General features: G+C 38.0%; 1 protein-coding gene across 1 annotated transcript; it reads right to left on the reverse strand.

The window, feature by feature from the left end:
• Nucleotides 1–9809, reverse strand: LOC102597039 (protein ROS1-like). Its single transcript, XM_015306053.1, has 21 exons — nucleotides 9771–9809; nucleotides 9680–9686; nucleotides 8954–9568; nucleotides 6704–8452; nucleotides 6263–6622; nucleotides 5584–5674; nucleotides 4114–5479; nucleotides 3910–3989; nucleotides 3737–3821; nucleotides 3565–3656; nucleotides 3419–3487; nucleotides 3084–3120; nucleotides 2914–2996; nucleotides 2005–2469; nucleotides 1852–1888; nucleotides 1670–1727; nucleotides 1260–1399; nucleotides 1076–1141; nucleotides 873–987; nucleotides 748–786; nucleotides 1–435 (listed from the first exon to the last, which is right to left on the reverse strand). Exons 1-21 carry the CDS (start codon nucleotides 9807–9809, stop codon nucleotides 317–319), a joined length of 5712 nt encoding a protein of 1903 aa, XP_015161539.1. The 3' UTR covers nucleotides 1–316.
• Nucleotides 9810–10624: the final 815 nt, after the last annotated feature.

The raw sequence follows: 10624 nt of genomic DNA on the forward strand, positions 1-10624 counted from the left end.
GAAGAGAAACAATTTTTATTACTCTTTCTATCCTTTGAAGGGAAAATGAAAACTAACTAAATTTGAGATCTCACTGGGCTAAAAGAGCACTAGCCTGTTGAAGAATTCAATGATTGTTGGTAATAAAAATGACCACCCTAAGTATCAGCTACAAGTAATCGATTATCATCTCATTTACTCTCTTGCTACAACTTACTTACATGTTAGAGAATACCTATCTTCTTTCTTTTCTAAGGTTTAAAACATCATGGTACTGAATGTTGTTAGCTTCTTCAGCCCGGATGGCTGCCTTGCTGATTCAGTTGGACACTGTACCCTAGTTTTCATCTGGCTTTCCTTTTGTCCTAGTCAACTTGCTGGCTGGAAAGTGCAACCTTGCCATCAGTGGTCTTGGGGCTCGTAACTTCTTGTCAAAACCCCTCACACAAACAAATCCTGCGAAATACAGTTCTTTATCAGAAAACAAATAAAAGGTTTTGCAGTTAGGGATAACACTTTTTTCCCCTAGCTACATGAACGATTACTACTTCCTTATAATTTTGTTTTTATGATTTGCTCCGAAGAGTAAGGCAAAAAGGAAACTCGCTGACATGCTTGGTGCTTATGCCGGCTTAATTTGAGTCTTTTTAAATTTGCATAATGATGATGTAGCATGCATGCTTTTCATTGATTTACTTAGTAGAAATGGATAAGAAGCTAAGACAAGCATTTGGACCTCTGTGAACCTAAGGTTTTCGATCTACATACCTCTCCAAAAGCAATGTTGGATACTTTCTGTGGTTAGGCCTGATTAACAGAGAACACACTTAATGTTATTTTACTCCCAAATCTTTTTAAAAAATAAATAAGGTTTCATCCTTTAGTTTGTTTACCTTTGAATATTGATGGTATAGAGGTTCCAAAGTAAACTGTCCGTCGTGGCAGATCCCATAGCCAATTTCTTGGGACATCAATTGGCTTGAGGCTGGATTCATGGTCTGCAAACACCTGAGGAATAGCAAAAATGCTACTATTAAAACCTTATCAAATGCAAAAAATGCTTGCTTGAGTTAGAGGAAAAGTTGGTTGTATTCACCTCGTTAACCTGGAAGTATGTACCATTGAGCGGAAAGCTACCTCTCATAGCTGTTCTACATGGTATCTGTTAGAAAGTATATTCAGAGATGATCAGAATTATCATATCTTTTTTTTTTTTTTTTTTCAGAATTATCATATCACTTTCCCATGACATACACTAAAACAGTTTGTTCTCCTCTTACCAGAATTGTCCCTCTCACAGTTTGAGCATGTGCTTCACGTATGCTGTTGCATGCAAAACATGTTTCATCATCACATAGTCTACCAGTTTCTTGGGAGTTGCACTGTCTTCCCGGTGGCTGAATAGAATCCGATGTTTCACCTGATATGGGTTTGGTACATAAGGGAGTATTAATCTATAGACTGCCTGAGGAAAAGCTAACCTATTTAGCCAAATTACCCTCTACCACTGCAGCACATACTACTACTGAGATTGGAACCTGGGACTTGCTCAGTCCAGCTTAGCTATGCAGAAGTGTTCCTTACAATCATGAGTTCTCTAATTAATCAGCTTACAGATAGGAACCGGTTACTTTGCATAGTTTTAAAAGGGCTCCTCTTATGTGTTATATTACATTAATTGAAATCTTACCAGGTGTCCATATTGCTAGAAGATAGGAGGATGGATCATCTGGTTCTCTTTTCTCGAACTGCAACATGAAAAGATGTAATTATCAGGAGGATCAATTTAAATATAAGCTTACATGCTGCTTATAGATGGATATAAAACTGATGCAGTATTTAACCAATCAAAAAAAGAAAAGAAAAACTAACCCCTTCAAGAAGAGGATGAGAATCTGGAAGTTCATATCTGTGGATGGAGAAACAATTGATATTAAGTAAAAACAAATTTCATAGCCTAGGAAAAAATTGGCTACCCTACTGCATTGGGTGATCTATCAGAAGTTATTTGGAGCATCCACTTACACTTGATGTTCAGTTCTGAGCCGGCTTATGTGCTTAAGTTTAGGTGTGGGAATTGAAGCAGCTGCTGGAGTTAAAGCTACTAAGGCTTTTGACATTTCGACCTGTTGAAGCTCCATATTGTTTTGCACAAAGTTCTTCACATTTTGAGTGAACTGCGCCATATTCAATTCAATTGTAGGAATTTCATCAGGATCTTCAAAGCAAACATCTTCAATGTCAATTTCAGGAGCTTCTTGCTCTGGCTCAGGTGAGGCAGGCTCTTCGACAATGGGCTGTGGTGTTGCTGGCACCTCAATAATAGGTGCGGAGTTGATCAATTTGGGATGCTCTAATGGTGTTTGATTAGCCTGGGGTAAGGGCAGCGGCTGTTGATTGAAATTCTGGAATGGATTCTGGCCAGCTGCATTGTTCTCTGTGGCACTCACTATACTCTTCTCTTCTGGTGCTGGCAGGGCAAGCCTTGCGCTGAAAGAGAAATGTGTCAAGTATCATATATGAAAAAACAGTGCATTCAGTTTTTGACTATGAAATTGCTAATCTAGTTATAATGCATTACTTGAATGTGCTAACAAGAAGAGTATTAGCTTAAATTTGAAAATGTAGGAGTTCTATCTTATACAAGAAGAGATCGGTGAATATTAAAGTTTCTGCCAGAGTTGCTTCATCGCTGAGTGACTGACAGTTTGTCATACGCTTCATGGATGAGTTAAAATACTACCAGGTTAGCTTAAGTGCAAATTTTATGTTGTCTGAGTAAGAGTAAATAGATTTGTCAAATCTAGTTTCAGCAGCCACATTCTGGATATGATTCTTTGGATTAGGTGTAGAGAAGCTTGAGAAGAACTGATAAAGATAGACAAACAAGAGAACTAATCTCTTGCATGAAAGTATATAGACTAATAGGCAAACCTTGCAAAAGCACTTGCGAAGTGTCTGCATTCTCCTCTCATTGGACAGGCGTTGCAGTTGGGTTTGCTTTTTGAACAGAAGACCTAATGAAGTAGCAATGAAATTGATTTAAACTGTGATTGCAGATATACACTAGTTCTAGGGGAGAGTAACTAGTGGTATAGACATACCTTTCCAAAAGTGATCATATGGTAATGTAACTCATATCTGTAATCAAGTAGGATTTGAATCAGTAAATGCATCACTTGATTAGAAGAAAAAATATCTTTTTTAGTTACAAGTACTATGCATGTATATCATTTATTACTCCCTTTGAAGAAATCAACTACCCTAATCTACAAGTCCCTCTGCACTTCCTTAAAATCAAAATATTTTCATCCACTATGCAGTATACTGTTACAATTGGATGTTTCAATAAGATGAAATGGAACCACTTACATTTAATAGTAAATTGATGCTTGTCAACCAGGCAGGGCAAAATATTAGAGAATAGGATGTTACTTACAATGTTCTTTGATCAAGCTTGCAGAGACGTGGCCAGAGGTATTTTTGAATTGACTCCAGCACAGGGTACCTGAAGAAATACAGCAGAGTTAGACTGTGTAGGAAGCTTTAGAAATTCTTTATGTACACACTACACAAGATACTCACAGTTCCAGAAGATGCAATTGTAGCGACTCTGGCAGTGGCTGCAGGGGCACCCATCCCAGTCTAACAGCTATACGCCCAACATTTGTGTCGACCTTATTAAAGACATGATTAGTGAGAAACACAGGTCATTTCATATTAATTATGTCTTCAAAAATTGGTTCAGAAATCTTACAGGAAAAGCAAGGTTGTGAAGTGTTAAAAGTCGCACACACTCTACGCTCTTCAGGCCCAAGCCCCAGATGCTTAATAGATACTCTCTGATACCATGCATGTGAATTTGTTTAGTCAGTGCAGAGGAATAATAGATAAACATGGAAGAAATTATTTGGTCAATTGAAAGCTTACTTTGCTTTGTCTGGTGGAACGTCTCTCAGCCATTCAAGATCAATACTTCCATGTTCTCTAAAAATCCGATTAAGGAAATCCTGCAATTGTTCAGTTTTCATTGAACAGTCTCTTAAGGTTAGGGAATTACTGTGGTAGATGAATAATGAAGGTATTCAGATTTTAAAACAATTAGGCAGTTAATTGCAATTTTCACTGATGTACCTTGATTCTCTCTGCTAGCATATTGTTCATTCCCCGTTCTCTAATGGTATGGGCTATCTCATTGACATCTGCACACCTCACTGCGTCCCAGTCTAGTGAATCCATTGTGTTTGCTGTCTTTTCTCTTTTCTTACCATTGCTCTCAGCCTGTAACCTTAAACTGTCCCAGTCAACATTCTGCTTCTCTTTTCCAGGGCCTTCCTTTTTTGCTTTAGTATTGTGATTTGCTCTGTCTAATGTGCTACCAGCATGGATTTTTCCGTTGTTTGAGTTTGACCTCAAAACTGTGTGCTCAGACTTGCTTGAATCAACAACTACACTGATCTCCTCTCTGACATCTACAATGGCTTCTGAAAATGTTGGTGCTTTTGGTGCTTCTGCTACTCGCTGCATGTTGTAGTTGCTCTCTTCAATTTGAACCTGTAGCTCAAAATTGACTACTGGATCATCAATTGTTGCTGTGTACACCTTATTTTGATGGTTATCGCGTGAGATGAAAGCCTCACTTATCTCTCCATACGATGCTTGATTTGCAGGTTCTGCTGATAATTTACTTTGTTCGGGGTCACCGAGTTCCCTTGAGGGGTCTGAGAATTTTGCAGCTTCTTCCAAATCGCTTTTGAACTTGGCTTGTTGTGCTCCTGAATTAGACATTGTACATGATCCCAAATAGCTACTAGGACAGTCATTTCCTATTGAGCCTCTGTGATTCTCCCCATCCTTCTGAATGTGTGAACAACATGCCACATGTTTTAGTTGGCCATTTATATCCTTTTCCAGTAAGATGTTTTCACTTTTCTGATCCTGGACTCCATGCGATTTCGAAGTCCCTGCAATCTGTAATAATTTCAAAAATGAAGCAGAGCCCGAAAAGTTGCTTGATTCAGTTCCTTCAGAAGTTTGAACAGCTGAAAAATTCGCAGAGTTTTGAGAAGAAAGAATAGAATTTTGAGAAGAGAGCAAATCATCTGGTTCTACTTGATCCCCCAAAAAACTTGTTGCTGCGTTCGCTGTAGCCGATCCATACGTTGTTGATTCATGATGCACACATGAACTTTCTCTAGAAGAACCAGGTTGCTGCAATATAGAATTTTCAGTTGAACTAGTGCAGTTAGTGCTATTTTCACTCGATTCACTGCTGTGAACAGCTGTTTTTTCATCATCTGACTCTGCACTGGAGATTCTGAAAAACTCCTGACCAAGAGTTGTTTGAGTTGATTGATAATCATGCCATCCAATTGTATCATCAGGTTCCAGGGTACTCACTTCAGGTTCTTCAATAATGATCCCTGTTCTCTCTTCATTCTTTTTCACACTGATGTCTGACTTGAGAGGAAACCGAGCAGCAAGTGTCATGAATGCAGAGCTATAAAGTGGATAAAGTACTTTATTGGAACTCAATATTTTAAATTTCTTATGGATGTACCAGAAAAGGGAAAACAAAAAATTGTGGTTTCAAGTCTAGCTTACCTAGAAAGGTGGTCTGAGACATTCTGTGTCAGGAAAACTCCAACTACAGAGTCTACAACAGATCCCTTCCAAGGAGAGAATCGCCTGTCTCCTGGCTCACCCAAAGAATAGAAGATATGGTCAATGAAACAAAAGATAACAATGTCACATGCACATCTCGTTTGTTTCTTGTATGGCCCATTGTCAACTATAATTTTATAGATGACTGAAAGGAAAAACAAGGTAACATGGAATCTTGATTGAGGTTGATGATTGATGTGCAATGCTAGTGTTAGTCATGTCTTCTATTGGCATGACAAGGGTTTAGTTTCAGGTTGTTTTGCATCACAAATGAAATCTATTAATTGATAGTTTGCTAATTTTATATGAATAATGTGTAATGATATAATACTTTTGCATGTGAAGTATAGGGAGACAGTTGCTTCTTCCATCATAATCCACTTCCTCTTTATGGGACCATACATGTGTATATGTCTGTGTCAGGTTGGATTTTAGGTTTCTTTCTTGACCTTACAGGTTCATCTATGTTTTTCAGGTTGGAATAGTTATGTTTACTTATTGCTAGTGCATCCTTAGAATACAAGTTGGAATATTAAATGTTGACTGCTTTTCTAGTCAAAGGAATCGGGGGATGTTCATTTGATATTCACTACAAAATATGAAAACTTTATATACTTACCTTGAACAAGACGCATCCGTGCCACAAATGAGTCTACTCGTCCATGAAACACTTCACGTTCTGATTCCCACCATTTTGCCTTGTCTTCATCTGTACCATCAATGCCTTCACTATTTATGTCTTGCAGCAAAAGCTTCCATACCCTAGTGGTCTCATCATCAAGGTCAACCTTGGGCCGCGGTCGTCGTTTTCTGACAAATGGTCCTGCAAAAGGGACAATACTTCCATCTCTTTGATAAATAACAAGGGCATTTTCCTCATATTGGTATGGATGGATGCTTTCTCTATTCAAATTGAGATGCTTTAAGCGTTCAGCAATTTCATCAACCGGAGATCTCCAAGTTATAGCTGGTATGGAACCTGCATTCAATTTCGTGAGCAATTAAAGTCAACATCTTATTTGATAGGTTATCTGAAAGTTAAAAATATAGCTTCAACTACCTCTTGCATTTACTGTGAACTGTGATCGGGCATACATATGAGATGCTGTGGAACTGACTAGGATGCTTCTCTTTGACCTCTTTTTTGTTTTCATTATTGCACGGGTGTCGGCAACCAGGGCTTCCATGCATGTATTAGGCTGATCTGAGTTTTCATATCTTTCTCCAAATTCAGATACCATTGTTTCTTTGACTGAAGAAGTAGGAAAGTGTTTACAAATTTCAAGCAGTGATGCTAGGTCACGTACTTTACTTATGTTTTTTGATCTTTTTCGTCTTAACCCCTCTGCTTCCACAAATGCTGGTACAAGTTCCCGATTTGGCATGAAGTTATTAGCATTGTCAGTTGAAGATGTACTGGCTTGGGAAAGACCAATGTTGCTCTGAGACAAAGACAAATAGTTAATTTCACATGTAAAAGGCTTAGAGTAAGATGCTGCTGAGGGATGGCCCTTCTCTGTCCTCTTTTTCTTGTAAATTATAGGAAAATGCATCCCTTCGGTACTCTGAGCATAAGGTTCAGTTGCTGGGAGAATTGCTTGATATGCCTGCATGGAGTTGAAATAGGCTCCCCTGATATTTGTGCTGTAAAGTTTTGCTTGATCAGTTCTAAAAGAACGCCGTCTTTTCAAGGCTCTCTCTGGTGTTTCCGGGATCAAGCATGCACTGCTGCTGCAGTTGGAACTATTCGGGCTCTTTGGTGTCATTTCTAAAATGCTTGCCAGTTTATCATGAGTTTCATCTGAGAAAACGATTTTACACTTCCCTCTTGAGATTCCATTTTGTTTGTTCATGGTAAATTTACTATGATTCAGGCCAATCTTCTTCAGAGTGGAAGGGCCAGGGTGTGACATTTCATGATGAGTTTGGCAATTTTTCAGCTCCTGATTTGAACATGTGAGGTCATAAACTGAGCCCAGTCTTGTTTTTGCTGTTGTGGCTTCAATACCCTTTCCAGGATTCACACTAGAATTGGATTGATTCTCATGCAAGTCCTCCACAGTTGAAGATGGCCAGTGTAATGAGTTTTCATCACTTAATATGTTTTCAGAATCAAAATTCAATGATCTCCTGGGGTATCTTCTTGGTCGAGAAACATTTGGTGGATCTATGGTTCCCTCTTCGGCAGGATTTGGTGCAAACTTGTTGACTTGATTTCTTCTTATATAGGTCCTCCTTGCTCTTTGGATTTTTGCAGAACTTGGAAGATGGCCCTTGTGTTTAGTCATGTCGTTTACCTCGTCTGAGGGTGTGCCTGGAGGGTCCTCAATCTTGTTTCTTTGGACATCTTTCCTCTTTTCTTTTTTTGTTCCCATTGAACTGTGCTGCTGGGGAGTTTTTGGTTTAGGAGTCCTTTTATGCTCGCCTTCTATTACCACTTTAGGTCGGTGCTTCTTCCTTCGTTTCTGCTGTGGTGTATTATTCTGTTCAGCATCCTGATCGACTACCTTGTCAATCATGTTCTCCGACAGTTCTGATATGTTCAAGACCAGCCCCGACTTCTCTGTGTTCTGTTGGAGATCATTTGATTCTGCCCTCTTTAATGTATCTTTGCTTGACTGTACGTATCTTGGTATTGGTGTCGCGTTAATGTCTAGACTTGGCGCATCAGATGCTGGCCCTTTCTTCTTGATCTGATATGGTGTTATTGGTTCAAACGGGAATGCATTGTTGCTGCTCGAGTCCTCATCTGTCATTCTAGTTGGTGAATTCAGGTTAAAAGGGAATCTCGAGCAAATAGAGCTTCCATCTGCATGATAAGCACCTTTTTTATATTAGTAAAATGAGGAAATCTCAGAATGGAAACAACTCTTTTTGAACGATTCCAGTTGCCACAGGACTAATTGAGAAAGCATCACTCATTGTATGGTAAATCAGACAAAACACACGTCAGATAGTGCTACACATCATTGTTAGTCCTCTGATCTAAGTATGAGGAACCTTTATTCAGTAGTTCATCTAATTGGAACTTTATAGAGTGTTCACTAGGATGTTCAACTCAATGCTAGTTAATTTGTCCATGAGGTAATGATTTTTTCTTTTAACTAAACTGATTACTGATCTTATTCTATTCTGTTCTCTATCCTTTTGCAGGTCTTAGTTATCTGCGAAGACGCACCATTGAGCCACATTAAAGACACTTATGACATATACAAGTAATGTGATTGTCGTAACTTTGAAGTTTCTACAGGCATTATGCATTTCAGTTATGCTATATGATGATGAGTCAAATGAATATTCAATTCTTTACCTGCATCCTGGGAACTGATGAGGGAATTGAAGGAACCATTCACGGCAAAATTAGTTTCTGCATTTGCATTTTCAGTGACGGCTGTAGAGCCAGCAGCATGTGCTAATGCCAAGAGATGTCCGAAAGACACATTGCTCCATTCATCTACATCATCGGTAGACACGTTATTGCACATTTTAATATTGTTCTCACCATACATTTTGGATTCTGCCCCTGCTGCTGCTTCCCAAGCGTCAAAATACTCCGTTACAGTTGCTGAATTCGTCGAACCACAGCATGTAGCCGCACGTTGAGCTTGAGGTTCTTGCAAGAAATCTCTCAACTCTATCTGGTTCACTTGACTTAGATCTTGCCCTTGTGAAATTCTTTGTGATTCCACACCATTAATTTGTCCTTGCCGATTTTGTTGCCTATTCCCATAGATTGGTGGCAAGCTTGGTTTTGCTGGAGTCATTGAAAACCACGAAGTTCCAATCTGAAAATCATCTGCTTGTGGAATCAAGCTTCCTTCCCTCCGGCCATACCGCCGCGGCAATGACCGGTAAAAATCCAATCTTTCTGCCTTTATTTCTCTTAATTTGACAGAAATGATAAGCAGATGTTTGCAGGGATAAACTCAAAGTAGCCTCTCATAGAAAAAAACAAATAAAAGTGTTCTATGAAATCATCCTGCAAAAGAAAACCATATAAGGAAATTAAAAAAAATAAAATTGCAGGAAGACAAACAGAATATCTGAAGAATCTTCAAAAACATAATTTTTAAGAACCACATGTACTCAAATTTGTAAAATTATACCAAAAACATTTTTTCCAGTACAGATCCCTCAAAGACTAGCTTATCTACTGGTCCAGCCATGGTGGAGTCAGTGAGTGGAGGGTGAAAATGAAATGTAATTTAATCAGAAATTCCATTTTAATTCATTCTAACATATCAGTAACAAAATTAGGTTTGATCAGTGACAGATTGTAGCAATCTGGCTGAACAAACAAAATCTGTATAAGATCTTTAATCCTTTACAAGGAAAATGCTGCTTCTTTTCTTCAGTTTTTTTTTATATCTACAAATTAGAGAAAATTCACATGTAATTAATTGGGTGTTCAGTGAATTCTTACACTCACCTGAATAAATGGAATTCTGCCGGAGATCTTACAGAGGCAGTGGACGGCAAATTAAAGGAAAAAATGAAACTGAGTATTCCATAAAGGGGAGAGAGGGAAAGAGAGAGAAAGTAGGAGAGAAGCCAAACAGAAATACCAGGGCTTTTATTCTTGTATAATACTGAGATAAATCTCTTTGAGAAACTTACTACTTCTCCCGGTAAACCATAAAATATTCCTATATTTTATTGTTTGTCTTATTTATATATATATTTAATGAATTTAATACAAGCAGAGATAGAGTATGGATTTAGGATTTGAAATTTATGAGTTTTTTTATAATAAGTTTAAGTTAATATATGTAAAAAATTGAAATCACAAATCAACTATTTATATAGGTTGAGCTAGAAGCTTGAGTATGCATAACGTTTGCTCTAATAATAATATTTGTGCTAAAGAAACTAACATATATATATTTGAGCAAAAAATATTAAATTTTGTGAACCAATATATTATACTCTACCTCTGTTTTTGAGTGCAATGTAAGAAATTGTTTACACTAAAAATACATTT

This window comes from Solanum tuberosum, unplaced genomic scaffold (assembly GCF_000226075.1).
Source record: "Solanum tuberosum cultivar DM 1-3 516 R44 unplaced genomic scaffold, SolTub_3.0 scf00021, whole genome shotgun sequence".
NCBI lineage: Eukaryota > Viridiplantae > Streptophyta > Magnoliopsida > Solanales > Solanaceae > Solanum > Solanum tuberosum.

Bases quoted from the DNA above. Each gene is read 5' to 3' on its own strand.
- LOC102597039 (XM_015306053.1), bottom strand. From the start codon at position 9,809: ATGGCTGGACCAGTAGATAAGCTAGTCTTTGAGGGATCT. The intron at 6,623-6,703 runs GTAGTTGAAGCT...AATTGAATGCAG, and splicing joins GTTCACAGTAAATGCAAGAG to GTTCCATACCAGCTATAACT. The intron at 1,889-2,004 runs GTAAGTGGATGC...CTCCATCCACAG, and splicing joins CTCAGAACTGAACATCAAGT to ATATGAACTTCCAGATTCTC.